The sequence below is a fragment of the Equus asinus genome, chromosome 1 (assembly GCF_041296235.1).
Source record: "Equus asinus isolate D_3611 breed Donkey chromosome 1, EquAss-T2T_v2, whole genome shotgun sequence".
Classification (NCBI taxonomy): Eukaryota; Metazoa; Chordata; class Mammalia; order Perissodactyla; family Equidae; genus Equus; species Equus asinus.
The window spans coordinates 202,803,996-202,822,733 of NC_091790.1; the positions used below are offsets into that span (position 1 = coordinate 202,803,996).

Here is an 18,738-nt window from a genome sequence, read left to right on the forward strand (position 1 = left end):
TGAAAATTACACACACAAAGAGTCGCAAATAAAATAGTATAGAATCAAATCCAAAATCAGCCCTTATCATTGTTGCAAATTATTTCCCTATGTTTGCACCTTTTAATTTTTAAAACTAGAAGTGATATGTGTTTGTCTTCAAAATTAGAATACTCTGAAGTATATGGAGGGAAAGTGAAAGTCCTCATTTGCCCCCTTCTCAGTCCCTCTTAGTGAGCGTCATTCCAGCCTGTTCTCAGTGTTCTTGGAGATAAATATAGACATGTTTGTAAATGCACATACAAACACACAGGGTTTTAATGGGACTATACTAGACATATGGTTCTGCAACCTGCTTCTTACAATTTTATGCCTTCCCATGTCCTCATGCATATAGATCTACCTCATTCTTTTTAATGGCTGAATAATATTCCATAGTAAGGACACACTACCACTTATTTAACCTTCCTTCTATTGATGGATATTTAGTATAGTTTCAATTTTTCCTTATTAAATTAGAGTCACATTGTATTAAAAATTATCTTGTGCAAATTCAACCATATGTTCTCAGCAAATAGCAAAAACAAACACAGGACCCATGAAGCAGCAAGAACAATGAGTAAGCATGAGTGGTTAAGAACACAAGCTCTGGAGCCAGACTGCTTGGGTTCACACCCTTCTCTGGCCCTTGCTAGCTATGTGATCTTGGGAAAATATTTAACATCTCTGCGCCTCACTTTCCTCATCTGGAAAATGGAGGTAACAATGGCGTCTATCTCATAGGGTCCTTATGAGGATTAAATGAATTAACACAAGCAACACGTTTAGAACAGTTCCTGACACATAGTGAGCGGTTAATAAATGTTAACTATCATTCTACTATCATTATTATTACTAACATATATCGAGCAGAAAGTATAGGGGAAAATTTATTAAATATGGCTAAAATTTATGAGTTGTTCAACATTACTTCAAAATTATTTTGGCTGAAAGAAGGGGATAGGATGTATCTACATTTTGGCATCTGCTGCTCAAGAGACACTGCAAAATATGGCAGACAGTCCGAGGAAGGCCATGACCCCTTTTCCTTGTGACTTTGCTTTTGAGCCAGGCAATGGTAAAATCACAAACAATCTTAATGGTCCCTATAAATCATGCGACTTGTGATAGAACAAAGTGTAATGGTATCTCGATGGACGCGTTTTCATGGACCCAGAGACCCTGGGCTAAGCCTGCCTGGTGCTTTGGTTCTCCCAGATTGTACCAGGCTTGCACCTGCTAATGCGGGGGCAGAGGTGACTCTTCTCAGCAAGGGCGAGGGTGTTGGTTGGTGGCCTAACCAGGAGAAGCAGAGACGGAAGTGAACAGGTAAACAAACCCTTGTTGCCAAGGGGGAAGTAAATATATCAGGTCTTGGGGCTGCCCCAGATCCTTCCAGTCGAGAGCTGTAGTCAAGTTTCCACGAGGTTCAGCTGCACCACCACGAGACCAGACACGTGGCTGAAGTTTCCACTGTTCCTATTCCCATTTGAATCCTCCATTATTTGAAATTCCTGCGTGAATCTGATCCTTGACCCCAAAGGGTCCAACTCAGACACAAGCAAACTGTTTCACGAAAAAGGAAATATAACCAGGAAGCAAACATGGGAAGGTGTTCACCCCGCTAGTATGAAACACATATTAACATCACGAGAACTACAGAGTATCTCCTACTCACCCTGCTTGGTTTCTCTGTTCCTTCCACGGTCTTCTCATCCAGCTACGATGCTGAATAAAAGGACTATGTCTCCAAATGGGGTTATTAGTAAAATCGAAAACCTATCAGACTGAAAGTGTGAGTCATCATTCAAATTCCCCCAGAATTTCCTTTTATAACCACTCCCCAGAAATTCCTACTTATAAATAGAAAAATCAAGAATGAACTTTTTTCTTTTTAAATCCACTTCCCCATCTATAAAAAATTAGTTTACCGCACAGCTTAACCCAGTGCATGTATATTGTTCTGATCAAAGAACTGTAAATAAAGCTGAACTGCCAAACCTTGTTACTTTTCACTTTTCTGGCAAGAATTGGTAACAATCAGCATTAAATTTCACTGCCACGTGAAAGATGTTCAAAGATTTTCTGATTTTACTCCATCAGAAGTACAATCAGTTATGGAGAAGTTCCTGGAGTCTTTATCACCACAAAACCCATAGCAACAAAAACACAAACACAGATTAGAAAGAATTTTTCACCTCAAGAAATGCAGTTGAAGCCACTAAATGTCAATGTTAGGAATAACAGAAAGGAGGCAGGTTAATAAAATACAGCAAGAATAATAAAAGTTGAATTATTGGGTCAAGGAGAACACGCATTTGGATTCTGATAGATACTGCCATATCGCCCTCCTCGGACGCGTGCACATTTAACCACCACGAGTAATGTACAGGGTGCCTATTTCCACACAGCCTTGCCGTCACAGTAGGTTATCAATTTTTTTTTCCAGTCTGATAGGTAAAAAGTGGTATCTTGGTATTTAATTTATATTTATCTCATTTTGAGTGACGTTAAGTAATTTTTCATAAGTTTATGAATCACTTATATTTCCTCTTCAGAGAATCATATTTTTATAGCCTTTGCCCAGTTTTCTATTTCAGTAGTTTTTTTTAAAAATCGAATTGTAAGAGCTCTTTATGTACTGAAGAGATTTGTCTTCGAAGTGATTGGCATGTCTTCCCCCGTTTTGCCATTTATCTTTTGCTCTGACTAAGAAGTTCATTTGGTCCAAGGTAAAGAGCTTTAATTTCAAAGATTTTCCAAGTGTTTGTGTACCGAAAGGAGGCTATCGAGATAGAAACTCTCATTTGGACAGACACAGAAATCAGCCAGCTCGTACGCACTGTGGGCTCCTGGGCGATGCCTGCAAGTCATGAGATGAGAAAAGTGGAACTGAAATTGCTCTGCTTAGTGTGTGCCGAGTCCTCCCGGGGATGGGCCGGGAACACTGGCAGACCTAGTGCCTTTGGGAACATGTCTCTCGTCCTTAAAATGGATTTAGGTGTATATTCTGCCCAAGATTTACCAGCGGAGAATGGAACGGCACCAGGAGGAGGGGTCCTGCCTCACCTACCCTGGTAGAGGGCGTCCGAGGGCGTGAAAGCCCCTTTCATACTGTCTGCGGCAGGGCCCCGAGGTCTTATTCTAGACCCAATACATCCATTTTGGGAAATGTACTGCTGGTACTAATCGTGTCCCGGGGGTTGTCCTAGTGTAGTGAGAAGGACAAATCCTAGCGGAAGATTTTATCCATCAGGCCCTGGTGGGCAGCGTTACTGTTACTCCCGCAGAGACAGCACTCAGCAGCTTGCGCAGGTACCCCCGGGCACCGGTTGGAGCCGGCTGCCGCGTGCAGAACCTCTGTTCTCAGGCCTCGCCCCACGACAGCGCTAGAGCAGGTCCAAGGATGGGCTTTGGGATTTGGAAAGGATGGGCCGACAGTCTCAGGCGAGCAAACTCTCTGGGATCCGAGATGGACTCTTTCTGTCTTCCATTCCCGGGTCCGCCTGCCAAAGGCCGGTCTCCCCATCCCTCAAAGCTCCGCCAGAACCTGTGCTCAGCCACTGGGCTCCGCGCTCGTTCTCAGGGCAGTTCAGACTGCCTTTGGTTTTCATGCACACGAGTCTCACTTCTTCACCTAGACAGACAGACCCAGCCCAGACGGCAGGTTTGTTAGACTTTACCCAGCGCTGGGCGGAGTGCTGTGGAAGGAGGCGGATCTCCATAGATCTTGTAGACGCTGTGACGGATGCGAGGTAAGCAGGGCCAGCATCGGGGGAGAAGCGCGCGAGGGCAAGGGGCTGGGAAGTCGGGGAGAAGGAACCCAATTTCACCCTGAGGGGAGGCTGGTGGTGGGGTGATGGAGAGCGGGATAAAACCCCGGAGGTTTAGGGGGACAGCCGTGGTCCGGCCCAGACCGAGGGGCGGGTGTGGGAGCGGGACCCAGCTGTAGGAGGTCCGGACCTGCTCTCTGGGGGAAAGGGTCTTCCTGCCAGGTGCTTGGCCCCTTTCAAGGCTGTTGGAGAAACGAAGCCAGGCTCAGTTTCCTCCAAAGTCGGGCAAACTGGGCTGGACTAGTGGTTGGTCCCGCCTCGACACCGCCTCGAATCCCGCGGCCCGGGTCCCCGCAGCCGCCTGCCGGGGTCCTTCCCCAGCCCCGCCCCCCCGTCCTCCACAAGACCCCAGCCGCGGTCCATTCCCAGCCCCGCCCCCCGTCCCCTCAGACCCCAGCCAGGGTCCTCGCCAGCCCCGCCCCCCGTCCCCTCAGACCCCAGCCAGGGTCCTCGCCAGCCCTGCCCCACAACCCCACCACGTCTTAGCCCCGCCCCGTCCTCGCCCCACCCCTGCTCCGTCTTAGCCCCGCCCACACCCCAGTATCAGTCCCGCCCCGTCTTGGCCCCGCCCACACGCCTGCCCACCACACCGCCTTCTCCCCGCCCACGGCCCGCCCCTTGCTGGCCCCGCCCATAACCCTGTTTCCCCGTCGCGCGAGGGCGGTGCAGCGGCAGCGGGGGCGGGGCAGCCTCACCCGGAATGAAAACAAACGGTGGCCCCCGCCGCATCCGGGCACTCGGTGAGTCGCGACGGGCAGGAGCGGCGGTGGCGCAGGTGAGGAGACGGCGGCCGTGCGTCCAGTCCCCGAACCCGGCCTCACGACGCCGTCGGGCGCCCCAGTCCCCGGCACGACCCGATGCCCCCCGGCCCGGGTCTGGCGCGGCTGCACTGGCGGGCGGTGGGCGCCCTGCAAGGAGGCTTGACTGGGCCGGGGGCGGCGGGCCGGGGCTTCGGGACACGCCGGCGGTTCATCAGGCCTTGGGTTTGCGCTGCGCTGGGCGGGGGAGGTGGGGTATTTTAAAAAGCTTGAGTATTGTTTGGGGGAGAGACAGAAATATATGTATATATTGAAATTAAGCCAATTAGCCAAGCGAAAAGCTTGAATCATAACACTGTTATTCCAGATATGCCATTTGGGATTTATTTGCAATCAAAGCCAGATTTTCTTTGCTATTTAAGGAGAAAACACGGTTGATTTTTCTCCAACCTTGACCAGCTGAGTCTATATTTCTCACCTCCTTCCTTTACTCTTGTTTTTTAATACAAGCGTCTTTTATTACTCTCCCAGAAAATTTAATGTATTTTGAATATATTTTTGTGTATATATATTTGAAAAGCTCTGGGTAAAGGTAGCCTAGATAATTCGTTACAGAAGTGAAAGTGAAATTTTTAAAGCGTGGTTCATAAGGTTTCACTTTCAGTTATGAGCTGTAATGGATTTTTTTCCTGTTGAGAAATAATTGACGTAGATCTCTGCGCTTTTTTTGGCTGTAATAAGGAACCTTGTATGGCAGGCAACTTTCAGTTCTCCAGTTAAAATTGAAGACTGATTTATTAAACTGTTTCCTTTTGGTTTGATTTAAAATACGTATTCTCGTTTATTCTGTTGTCTATAACTGAAGCTTTGTACTTTTCAAGACAGCAGTTTAATCTTTTTTTAAACATTGAGTCTTGCGTGATGTAGACCCTGCCCCCTGTAGGTTTGCTCCTGGGTGAGGCGTGGGCCCGGCGGCAGGTCTGTGAAGCCCTCTGGGCCTTGGGTCAGGCAGTGGCTCGGATGGGCTCAGGGAGGGCAGGGCATTCAGCCTTCCAAATAGCGGTGCGTGGAATGATTCCCGCCACTTCCCTCATATTTTATTTACAATTTCTGAAGATACATGAGAAGGGAACTAGCTTTGTGTAGTGGTTCTGTAAGTTCATTGGTTTGAAAAGCTAGTGCTCATAGTACTGATTTGCTTTTCTGTGTGAGAAGCTTTCGTTAGTACTTGGAAATCTGGAGTTCTTCCATGCCTCGCCTGGATGCACACAACCCCCTCCTTGATGTGTTTGTTGTTTCTTGCCCTTTCTCCTCCCTCTCCTGATTACCCTCTTTCTCGCCACGAAACTGATACAGAATGAACTTCCTTTTAAAATTCTTACTTGTAGAATACACTTAAGTTATCAAACTTGATCTAAAAAACAGGTGAATTGGGTTGGGGGAGTGGGTGGAATACAGGCCCTGCATAGAAAAAGGAAAGTTAGTTATCCAGGTTGTATTAACCCTTGTTTTTTCACCCTTTAGAACTTGTCTTCATCATTCAGAAGCTGATAACTTTTTACTTTTCTCACTACTTGTCTGGTCGGGCTGTACTACTCTTGTCAGCTGTTTCACGTCTCTAGCAGCCTCACCCGCCCCTTTGAATGGCTATGCTAGTGAGAGATGAGGAGAGAATTCCGTGGCTGGCGGGTATTCTTTGGGAGAGAGTAGTTACATACTCAGGACACACAAGCAGCAAAGGACTGCGCGGCAATGCAGAGTCTGATGTTGTCGGCAGCAGTCCCAGTGCTGGTTGTGGTGCTGCCTCATTTTGTGACCTTGGCTGAGTCGTTTGACAAACCTGGGGCCTGGGTGTTCTCACCTGTAAATGATGATCCAACCAGCGCCAGTGTTAGATTTGAATAGTATACATAGATCTGCCATTGTGCTGTTATCACAAAATACCACGCAAAACTTTTCTAGTAGTGTAAACGTTTTTAATTTTAAAAATTCAGATATAGAGAATATTTATTATTGATTGTTCACAGTTGAAGCTAGCGTTTCTTTATGTTAGCCTGCCAAGGTGGGTGGTGTTTTGTGTTAAACTAGCCAAAATACAAGAGAATTTCTAAGCTCTATGTTGACTTGCTTATAAAAGTTGACTACTTTAAGGATTCACCTTTTCTTTACCTTTTCTCTTAGATCAGAAAATAATAGCAGGTTAAGATATAGAAAAGTGTAATAAACTTTGCTACATACCAGCACTTTAAATATCTTTTTATGTAATACATAATATATAATTGAATAAATAATAAATATTTCAATATATATAGAAATATATATTTTAGAGAAGACTGGAGGTAGTTAAAATGTAATCTAAAAGTAATTTAGATTAAATTGGAGAACGAGCAGTGGAGGGGAGCTCAGCTTACTCTACAAGGCACATCAACATGTTAGGTACGTTATAAAACACTTCGAAACGTGGGGTGGGGTGTCACTGATGGACTGTTTTGCTTTTAAGAATGGCGCAAAAGGAATATCTCCAAGCAAAATTGACCCAGTTTTTAAGGGAAGACAGAATTCAACTTTGGAAACCTCCATATACAGATGAAAATAAAGAAGTTGGTTTGGCGTTGAAGGTATTTTTCTTTTAAGACATAAATAATTAGCAGTGTTATATGTCTCCTTGGGAAATAAGATTCTGCAGTCACCGGAAATTGCCAGGCACAACCACGTAAACTTTCAGCATAACCAAAAAGCATTAGTAATAAGCAGGTACCCACTATTTACTGGGAGTTACAAGCTTATTTTTGTTTAGTAAGATTTTATGCATATGAGAATGTTATCTAATTTCTCAGGTATATACTGTTTTTAATACCTTCACAGTGTTGCGTAAAATTGTTAATCTGGGAATTAATTTTGGCCAGCTCGTGAGGCCAGTGAGTGGGTGTGCCGTGTGTGTGAGGGAGTGCGTGGGCAGCTCTCAGTGCTCCTTACTAGCATGGTCTGCTGTAACACGAGTGCCCCCCTGCCCCAGCTTTTTTTACGCTATGGCTATTTGTTCATTTTTTTCAAGATATATCTTTCTAATAATTAGTCCTCAGTTTTTTACAGCATCATAAGAAATGGCATTATTGTACGTAACTGAAATTTCTAGAAATTAACATTTGCCTGCTTTTTAAGTAGAGAAACATTAGTCTTTTTGATAGTCATCTGTTATATGGGAAGCACCCTAGCGTGTACTTCTCTGCTTTCTCAGTCTGAGCATCCAGAGACAAATGATGTGACATTTATCAGGGACTAAGGATTGTCATGAGGGCATCACATTGTCCTGTGTTGTGGCACAATGATGCACTTGGGAGGTGACATACTGTATTAGGGTCTTAGAATTTCGCATCCTGTGTTCCTGACAGGCCTCACTTTTTAGTTTTTCCTACTCACCTTCTGACCTTTCTTCCTTTTTTTTTTTGCTTGTTGTAATCTCTTTGGCTCAGAAACTAGATATGGCATAATAAGAAAGCTATTTCGTCTTTGTCCCCACTTCCTGGCACAGAGCTCCTAAAACCCTTGGAATTTCCCCAGTGGTGAGGGTGATAGGAGCATCTTTTGTTCTAATGAGGCAGTTCTTGGCAGTGGCTTCAGAATGGGGCTAGTCGCCAAAAAGATCAAACTCTTATTAGAAGCTTGAAACTTTCAGCCCTACCCTCCAGCCTTGGGGAGGGAAGAGGGCTGGAGCTTGAGTTAATCACCACTGGCCATGGATTTAATTAGTCATGTCTACATAGTGGAACCTCCATAAACATCTGAAATGATGGGTTTCGGGGAGCTTCCAGGTTAGCAAACACATCTATATGCTGGGAGTGTGGTGCACGCCAACTTCACAGGGACAGAAGCTCCTGCACTCCGGACCCTTCCACACTCCACCTTCGATACCTCTTCATTGAGATGTTCATTTGTACCCTTTATAATAGACTGTAATCGTATGTATAGCATTTTCCTGAGTTGTGTTGAGTCATTCTAGCATTTATTATTTTACAGCCAGTACCAGTGATTCAGAATTTTCCATTAAGGAAGTTATTTAAAGTCTAACCTGACGTGTTCTCACAAGTTAGAAAAATTAGAATGTTTTCTCTATTTTTTTTTTCTTATTTTCCCCTCCAATGTAGTTGATCAGTTCACTATTCTTTTTTTTTTTTTTGAGGAAGATTGTCACTGAGCTAACATCTATGCCAGTCTTCCTCCACTTTATGTGGGATGCCACCACAGCATGGCTTGACAAGCAGTGCTAGGTCCGCACCCGGGATCTGAACCTGTGAACCCCGGGCCACTGAAGCAGAGTGCACAAACTTAACCACTACACCACTGGGCCAGCCCCTAGTTCATTATTCTTTAAAATGATTTTTTATGTATTGCAGTCACACAGGTCAAGCCCATCTTTCTTTTCCCTGTAGAATAATCCCAATTATTTTCACTTTTTCTCTTGCATCTGTTTTCCTGTCTTTTATTTGTTTCTATTTTTCCCTGGATCCTCTCTCCCCTCTATGCCCCTCCTGATGGTGAGCCGTCTGGATTTCGCTGTAATAGGGGTGACTGCCACTCACTGGAGTTCTCTGCTGTGGAGTCCTGCATGTGCTCTTCTGTATTTTGCCCCCTTTTTGTTGAGTTGGTACTACATTGATCTGTGTTTTCTGATTTTTCTTCATAGGATCTTGCTAAGAAGTACTCTGACAAGCTAGAATGTTGTGAAAATGAAGTAGAAAAGATAATGGAAGAAATACGTTGCAAAGCAATCGAGCGTGGCACAGGAAATGAACATTATAAAACGACAGGGATTGCTACAATTGAGGTATTTTTACCTCCACGAGTAAGAAAAGTGAGTAATTTCCCCAAATTTATGTAAGGCCTAATGTTTAGTTAATTTAGTGATGTGGTCAAATAAATTATGATTTTTCCTTAAAGCTACAATCCAAAGTTAAAGTTCTTTTAAGTTATTTTACATGTTGAACATTATCAACCGAAAAGTTAATTTTGTGGATTCTTAAACTGGAATATTTACAAGGTAGATTTGCGCCTCTTAGACCTCCAAAACTTTACAAAGCTGTGCGTCACATTTTTACCTTAAAAGAGTTTCAGTGAACATTTAGAAATATCGGGGAATGAGAGAGTACTTGAGGTTTTCTAAAACGGCGTGCAGCGGGAAAGGAATTCGTCCCTTTTTCTGTGCTGGCGGAGGTCAGAGGCAGTGTGCATGTTCAGGCCTCTGCTTTGCCGTTAGCAGGGCCCTGGGAAACCAGACCGCCAGTCAGAGCACAGTGTGATGGGTGAGTGTGGAGGGAGCAGTTTGCCTGGGCTCACAGGCCTCCTGGTGATCCCACGTTTCCTCCTAAGCCCAGCCAGAGGAGAATGAAGAGGCCCCAAAACCATGTCCCCCTTCTCCCTGCTCAGTGGGCATAGTGAAGAGGATGTCTCTTGCGCGCTGAGAGGGCCCCAGTGCTGGAGGTGGTGGGCCGGGTCGTTGCGTAGCATAGGCCGGTTCCACTGAATAAAGGCTTATGACAAACCCCTCTGAGCAGAGGCTGAAGCCCTTTTCTGGGACCTCACTGCGCTCCCGTGACTGCATGTGGCAGGTTATGTTCAATGATTTCTCCACCAGGCATGTGCAGTCTTAGTCCTTGAGCACAGAGAGACCTAAGTATTTACGTCATTTGATATCAACCTTTCTGATTTTATAGACAGGGTAATGACACTGTCTTTTGACTTTTGACACAAAAGTGTCAAATTCAAGTACATTTTATTTTATTTGTCTTATTTTTAAATAGGATAGAAAAAACCGGTTGGAGACCCGATTGCACATCACTGGCAGGGAACTGAGGTCTAAGTAAGTATCTGTGCCCGCTGCCCCAGGTGCTCTCGGCCCTGACGTTGGCCCCTGTCATCCTCCGTGGCTATCCTGTGAGAGAGAGGGCAGGTATTACTAGCCTCGTTTTGGGGAAGGGAAAACTGAGACGTGTTGAGGCTCACACTGGTAGTTAAGGGCAAAGTGAGAACTCAAGACTTGCACCACTCTTCTCCGTTTCCTGGTATACTTGAGATCAGATGGGAACTGCGTGTCCACCACCTAACGGGAACTTGATACGTGTTTGAATCAATGCGTGAGTGATATAAATAGGAGACAGCCTGGTCTTCCCCAGATCAGTAGCTTTGACTTTTATTCCTTAGTGTACTAATAACGTGCTATGACATTCAGCAAAATGTTTTAGCGAATTTCTGGCTGTTGGCCCATCTGTAGAAAGAAAACATACCTGCCTGTCCCATACTAGTGAAATTCTAACTTTTGAGGCCTGGTTGGTTATTTTATCCACTTACACATTTTTAAATGGTAAGTGTTGTGAGTACCTCCAGGGCTAGACAGCCCACGTTTCTGAAGCTGATTTTCCTCATATTCTTCTTTGGTCTACATCAGGGCTGTTAGGGATGGATTCAGGAACGATTGTTCATTCAACACACGTGAGCAGAAGGTTGTACGGAACAGCCCCCTATTGTGGGCTCCTCCAAGGAGACCGCAAAAGGCATAGGAAATGGCTTTTCTCCTGACGTGCGGCTAGGGCCTTCCTGTCCACACGGGTACACCACGCCACTGGTCTCCACTTCATGAGGAAACAAGTAGTAAAACAGATAGTTTAAAAAAGGACATTGTCTCTTACACCATTTCAAACAACCGTCTGGTAAGCTTACTTTATTGTGGAGTGATGTTTGTGAGTCAGTAAATTGAAATACAGAGGGTTTCTGAGTAAAATGTATAAAATGGCTATCATGATTAACGAACAGTGACAAATTTGATTACCTACAGTTTTCATTGGTTTATTTTACAGAATAGCTGAAACCTTTGGATTTCAAGAAAGTTATATCAAAATTGTCATAAATAAGAAACAACTTCAACTAGGTATGTTATGGCAAAGTATGCAGAATTTTTAAATCAAGCTAATATAGAAATAATGACTTTGCATCCTTTTTTCCTCACTCTTCCTTTGTTCACAGATTTTAGTGGCTTTATTGCATATATAATCCAAAATCAGTTATTTTAGGGTTTAATAAAATAAAAATATAAAACAGAAAACAACTTTTCTAATAAATATTTTCTGTTTTGTGCTGGTAGGGGAGAAAGACACTCACTATAGGTCTGATAAAATGTGGCAGAATGGAAGTGTAGATGTGCTGAGTGAAATAGGAGTTCCGGTAAATTCTCCCTGAGGGAGAAGAGCTAATGCTGAGTGAGGACAGCAGGGAAGGCTGCTGTGGGAAGTGTTCCAGACCGAGAGAGCCTCATGTAGGAGCCCAGTGATGTGAATTTGAGGAATTGAAAATGGTCCAGTATGGCTAAGTGTGGAAACTGAGGAGAGGGTAGCGCTTTTTAAGGATGGAGGGCCAGACAGAGGCCACATTGTAAAGATTATAGCAGTGGTTCTCAGCCAGGGGCAATTTTGCCACCCAGGGGACATTTGGCAATGTCTGGAGACATTTTTGAGTGTTGTGGCTTGGTGGCAGGGCTAGGGGGGAGGTTGTGCTCCTGTCACTTAGTGGTTAGAGGCCAGGGGTGCTGCTGAACATCACGGAAGGCACAGAACAGCCCCCACAACAAAGACTTCCCCAGCCCACAGTGTCAGCAGTGCTGCTGTTGAGAAACCCCGGACTCTGTGAGCCTTATTCAGTATCAGAGCCTCTCTCCTAAGAGAAGTGGAGAGCCATTCGTGCTGGGGAGTGACACACAATGTATCTGTGTTTTAAAGATCACTTGGCTGCTGTGGGGGAATGGATTTGAAGGAGGCATGAAAGGACTTGGGAGACCAGTTAGTTATTGCGGCAATTCAGGCAAATACTATAGTCTAATCAGTTTCCAGTAGGTTGGGGTGGCCTGGAGAATCAAGTTCACATCCCAGCTTAGTGTAATGCAGCCTTCACAGCCTAGCCCTAGTCTTCCTTTCCAGCATCACCTCTAGCCATTTCCCATTGTCTGTTATAGATGTCAGAGATATCTTTTCACTGTCATCTAATCTCTTGTTAATTCTGTTTGTGGTATCCTTCATTGAGCAGAAATACTTGATTTTGATGTTATCATATCCCTCAATTTTTCACTTTATCATTTGTGTTTTAGGAAGTTCTTTCCCTAACCACAGAGCCACATGCATAGGCTTCTGTGTTTTCTTCCTTTAGCTTAATCTGTATGAGTTCTTCAGTCTGTCCAGAGTCCCCCTTTATATATAAGGATCTGGCTTTATTTTTCATCCAATACCTCACTAAACTTGCTCTTTCCACAGTGCTATTTGGTGCCCCCTTTACGTATATATTCTTTCCGTTTACTTGTAGGTTTTTTCCTGGGCCAGAACCATAGAGTTGTGTTTTTTTAATTGAGATATAATTGACATATACTATTATATTTCAGGTATACAACATATGATTGAATATTTGTATATATTGCGAAACGATCACCACAATAAGTCTAGTTAACATTCATCACCATACATAGTTACAAAATTGTTTTTTTCTTGTGATGAGAACTTTTAAGATCTACTCTCTTAGCAGCGTTCAAATATACAATACAATATTATTAACTACAGTCATATGCTGCGTAACAGCATTTCCGTCAATGATGGACTGCATATGCGATGGTGGTCCCATAAGATTAGTATCATATAGCCTAGGTGTGTAGTAAGCTGTACCATCTAGGTTTGTGTAAGTACACACTATGATGTTCATACAATGGCAGAATTGCCTAATGACTTGTTTCTCAGAACGTGTCCCCATCATTAAGTGACACGTGACTGTATAGTCACCATGCTGTGTATAACGTGCCCAGGACTTCTTATTTTTTATTTTTATATTTTATTTTATTTTTATTTTATAAATGAAAGTTTGCACCTTTTGACTGCCTTCACCCATAGAGTGTTTTATTTCTGTGGTTTTGTTATAGTTTTAAAATCTAGTAAGGTGAGTCCCTCTCTTGGCTCTTCTTTATCAAGGTGACTTGGCTGTTGGTGGGCCTTTATTTTTCTATATAAATGTTAGAATGATTTTCAAGTTTCTAAAAAAAAAATCAAACTAGAGTTTTCCAGAAATGTGTTCAAATTTGTACATTTATAATTCATAATACTGTTTTGCTATTTTTAAATCTGTTTGCATGTGTATTTACCCTTTTTCATTTTGGTTGTTGTCTGCATCTTTGACTTAATTTTTGTTAGGTTTGTATATTTGATTAATATTTTCACAGAGCCACCTGTTGATTTTGTTAATATTCTCTTTCATTGATTTCTGCCCTTATCTTTATTTCCATTTCATGCTTGAGGAAACTGGGTCCTAGAAGATAAGTAGTTTACTCAGGGCCACAGAGTTGAAAAGGGCGAGAACCCGAGGCCTTTGCTTTGAAGTGTTACAGTAAGCTACCCGTCCCAGTGCCCTGCTGCACTGTGGCTTCTCGTCCACTGCTGTGAATGGGGCGTACTGTTTCTCGAGCTAGAGGGTAGGAAAATTCATGGATTATACTTTCTCATTTTCCTTTTATATTGCCTAGCACAGAGCTCTCCTTGTAGTAGATTCTCAAATATTTATTGCTTTGATTTGAGCTCTCCTTGTAGTAGATTCTCAAATATTTATTGCTTTGATTTGATCTTAGGATGAGAATAAAGAAAACTGGAAAGGATAAATGTAGTCAGCTCTGTGTTCCACTGGCTGATTTTATCCACTGGTTAGCAGTAACAGTTACACAAGCGGATTTAAATGTATTCTTACTACGTGGCATGGTGGTTCGTAAGTGCTAATACAGGTTTAAGAGTTCCATTTAACGTGGAGAATGGACTGTTACCCAGTAAATTTAGTAGCTTTTTTTATAATATGCATTTCTGATTTTTACAGGGAGAACACTTGAGGAACAAGGAGTGACACACAATGTCAAAGCTATGGTGCTCGAACTAAAACAGTCTGAAGAGGATACAAGAAAAAATGTCCAGGTTGAAGAAGACGAGCAAAATGAAGCCAAACTAAAAGAAAAAAGAATTCAGAGGACTAAGAGAGGACTGGAGATCCTGGCAGAGAGAGGTACACAGAGCTTTGAGCTTTCAGCTCACTCCAGGACTTAAGGTAGCAGCTGATCACGCCGTCGGGGGTGTGGGGGGGGGTGTCACATTTCTCATTGGCTTTCCTTCCCCAGCAGTCTAACTTTTTTTTTCCTTTTATTTATTTATTTATTTTAAATATTGGCACCTGAGCTAACAACTGTTGCCAATCTTCTTTTGTTTTTTTTTCCTTCCCAAAGCCCCCCAGTACATAAGTTGTATATGGTAGTTGTGAGTGCCTCTGGTTGTGCTATGTGGGATGCTGCCTCAGCACGGCCTGATGTGTGGTGCCATGTCCGCGCCCAGGATCCAAACCAGTAGAACTGTGGGCTGCTGAAGCAGAGTGTGCGAACTTAACCACTAGGCCACGGGGCTGGCCCTGTGTTTAACATTTTTAATGTCACCATCACTACTTTTTTTTTTTTCTTCTTCTTCTTCTTCTCCCCAAAGCCCCCCAGTACATAGTTGTATATTCTAGTTGTGAGTGCCCCTGGTTGTGCTATGTGGCACATCACCTCATCATGGCCTGATGAGCTGTGCCATGTCCGCGCCGAGGATCCAAACAGGCAAAACCCTGGGTCGCCAAAGCGGAGTGTGCAAACTTAACCACCCTACTTTTTGACATTGAATTAATGGAGGTCCTTTTGGTTTTGTTGCAGCTGAGATGGTGGTGGATCCAGAAACTACACCATACTTAGACATAGCTAACCAGACGGGCAGATCCATCAGAATACCTCCATCTGAAAGAAAAGTAAGTACTGTAAGAAATGTATGGCTTGTTCTTTGATTTGCTCTCAGAACAGAGGTTGTTTTCTGGTTATTTTATCTTGGGACATCGTAAGAGATTAGAAACAGTTTTTTGGGTTATTTTCCTTTTAAAGATTTTATTTTTCCTTTTTCTCCCCAAAGCCCCCCAGTACATAGTTGTATCTTTTTAGTTGTGGGTCCCTCTAGTTGTGGCATGTGTGACGCCACCTCAGCATGGCTTGATGAGTGGTGCCATGTCTGCATCCAGGATCCGAACCAGCAAAACCCTGGGCTGCCGAAGCAGAGCACACGAACTTAACCACTCGACCACGGGGCGGGCCCCAGAAACAGTTTTCTGTCTCCAGCTCATACACAGAGAGTGTAGCCACACAGTGGGAAGTTTATACAGCAGGCTCAGCTGGTGATTTTAGTGCCGTGGTACAAGATGGCACCACCCCACTGTCCTGTGGCAGTGACTGAACATTCCCAAGTGATGTGACGCTCTGCCTTCAGCATGAGTGGCTTCCTGCGGGAGTGGCTGTTTGGCGTGGTTTATTTTACTAGAGGGACATGTCCCCTAAAGATGGATCAGAACAGGCGCTGGGGGAACCATGTAGTTTGGGAAAAGGATGACAGGTGGTTCTGCTCTCTCTCCCCTGGCTCCGCATTCCCCCTCGTCCTGTTCTAGAATTTGGAAAAGGTAGGAGGTGGTTTTACCTTTGAATATGTCTAGGGGGTCTTTATAGAAGCACTTTACATCTTGGACCCTGAGATCAATCTCTGAGCTGGAGTCCAGTAGCTTCTTAAAATGAAAAGCTCTAATGACTATGGGTCAAGTTAATTTTAATTTTTCTGTCTTTAAAGGACAGTTTTGAGTAGGTTCCACTACATGAATTACTCTAAGGATTAAAGTTAAGTTTTAATAAGAGAATTTTGTAGCTATCAGTGGATTGATGTTTGTTTTTTTAAATGTTGGCGATTGTTTGCCCACTGCTCTCTTTTATTAAATGATGACATCCAGATCTTTTTGGAAAACTTTACAAAATGGAATTATATAAAAATTCAAATCTAGGGGGCCGGCTTGGTGGCATAGTGGTTAAGTTCACGTGCTGTGCTTCTGTGGCCCAGGATTTGCAGGTTTGGATCCCAGGTGCAGACCCACACACCACTCATCAAGCCATGCTGTGGTGGCCTCCCGCATACACAATAGAGGAAGATTGGCACCAATGTTAGCTCAGGGACAATCTTCCTCAAGCAAAAAGAGGAAGATTGGCAACAGCTGTTAGCTCAGGGCCAGTCTTCCTCACACAAAAAAAAATCTAATCTAAAAATATTAATGAACTTTAAAAAATTTTGAATCAGTTTTTAAAAATTATTTTGGAAATACTAAAGTTGACAAATACTTTAGAAAAAACTTGATTAAGAGTAGAAAGTAAAGTGAATGCTCTTTTCAAAAAGGATACAAAGAATATAAGCATTACTGGCTGCTTTTTTTTTTTTTAATATGTTTAGTTTTACAGAATACTAGAAATAGGTCCAAATCAGCAGATACTAAAATAAACTGGCGAAAACAGGGACAGGAGCTGGTTATGACCATATCAGCCACATTAAACAGAGTGCTTGCTTTCCGTGTTTAGGTGAAATAAAGCTTTAATTATGTTTTTCTCAATTTTGGCTTTTAGATTTAGTTGTGACCTTATACTTTTTTTTTTTTTTTACTTTGATTTCTTTAGACTTAATATGTTTTTAATATAATTTGTTTTATTATAGTTTATAGTGATGTTTTTTTAAATCCTTATTTTTTCCTAGGCCCTTGTGTTAGCTATGGGATATCATGAGAAGGGCAGAGCTTTCCTGAAAAGAAAAGAATATGGAATAGCCTTGCCATGTTTGTTGGACGCTGACAGATATTTCTGGTAGGCACTTTTGTACTTGGTGAATACCAGTTTTAAGGAAGATGGCCCAAATTATACAAAGCACCCTCCCTCCCAACCCCCATACACTTCAGACTTCAGGTTTTCACTCAAGATGCTTAATGTAAAAGAGTAGTTACGGCGTAGACCAATTTGTGAGCTGTGTCTTCCCTTCATGTTTCTAATTGATCTCTCTTCCCCGGAAAGAATTTTATAAACATATGTGCTTATTTTTTTACAAGCATGTAGAATATCACGTCTGTTTTTGTAATGTGTTGTCAGACTGAACTATCCATCATAAAGTCCCCATCAGCTTTTCACTTAAAGGTTTTGGGGTGGACATTGCTGATCATTCTCGAAATCCATTGTTTCGTTAGCAGCTGCAAAATGGAGCTACTTTATTATTCCCTCTGCATTTATTGCTGGAATTCTTTTGAAAAGAATTCTTTTTCCTCATCAGCTCTTTGCTTATACTGAGGTGCAGTCTGCACAGAGAGACAGAATAAAATGCTTGGTTCTTTCTCCTTATTTTCTTACTTTCGGAATAAATGAATTGCTTCCTTGGCATCCTCCCAAGATGACATCACCAGTGAGGTTTCCTTTTCTTTTTTTTTTAAAGTATCAGTACGAGCTCATGAATTTTAACACATTTGATGTACTTCAAAACCCAGTGCTTAAATTGGCCATCTTCAGCCAGCAGGCAGGTCCTGCGTCCTTCTGACCTACTGCTAGTAGGCTCTGGTCTCTGGTGGCAAAAAGTGTTCCAGACTCATCTTGGACATTTCCTGCCCCAGCCCAGCAGTCCGCAGTTTCCCAGGGACTCCTGGTTCCTCTTCATGGGAAATGGCACAGGGAGCCTAAAATCCAGGCAATGAAATATTTGAAGAAGAGACATGATGTTTGCAAATAGTCAAAAGGAAACAACTTTGGTGTTATTTTTTTTTCCATTTCGGTAAATTCCTGAGGTATACTTCAAGAAGATAAATACAAATGTTGACAGTTTGATGACTGTATTGGCAGCTCCCTTGGATTTCAAGTAAACTAACTTAATCAAAAGGGGGCATTTATTGTCTCAAATATCTGGGAGGAGGGGGCAAAGCTGGAAGTAACTAGAACAAGGGCTTGGTGCCCTAGGGTTTTCTTACTCTGCCGCTTTGTTTCTGCTTCTTGCTGAATGTCGGTTTCATTCTCTGCTGCAGACAGCGCAGGCTGTGAGTTAGGTCCTTAAAATTTAGGTAAATTTCTCATTCCCTTCATAATTGTTTCTAATTTTTTATTTATAGTAAACTTTAAACATATGTAAAAAGACACTAATATAATGAATTCCCATATACTTATAATCGTGATTCTGCACTTATCAAGATATGGTTATGCTGGTTCATCT

General features: G+C 43.0%; 1 protein-coding gene across 6 annotated transcripts in view; it reads left to right on the forward strand.

Annotated features, from left to right (window-relative positions):
- Window positions 1-18,738, forward strand: part of NUB1 (negative regulator of ubiquitin like proteins 1) — a 37,983-nt gene that overhangs the window by 3,892 nt on the left and 15,353 nt on the right. The window contains exons 2-9 of one of the 6 annotated variants that reach the window (XM_070516529.1): window positions 3,664-3,773; window positions 7,110-7,227; window positions 9,294-9,461; window positions 10,408-10,466; window positions 11,461-11,531; window positions 14,495-14,677; window positions 15,354-15,445; window positions 17,251-17,357. In XM_070516529.1, the coding sequence (XP_070372630.1) occupies window positions 7,111-7,227; window positions 9,294-9,461; window positions 10,408-10,466; window positions 11,461-11,531; window positions 14,495-14,677; window positions 15,354-15,445; window positions 17,251-17,357 (797 nt within the window). In that variant the 5' untranslated portion in view covers window positions 3,664-3,773; window position 7,110. Of the gene's footprint in view, window positions 1-3,663; window positions 3,774-4,407; window positions 4,860-7,109; window positions 7,228-9,293; window positions 9,462-10,407; window positions 10,467-11,460; window positions 11,532-14,494; window positions 14,678-15,353; window positions 15,446-17,250; window positions 17,358-18,738 lie in introns of those variants that run through there. The other 5 variants (XM_044765729.2, XM_070516546.1, XM_044765731.2 and 2 more) reach the window with 5 other exon arrangements.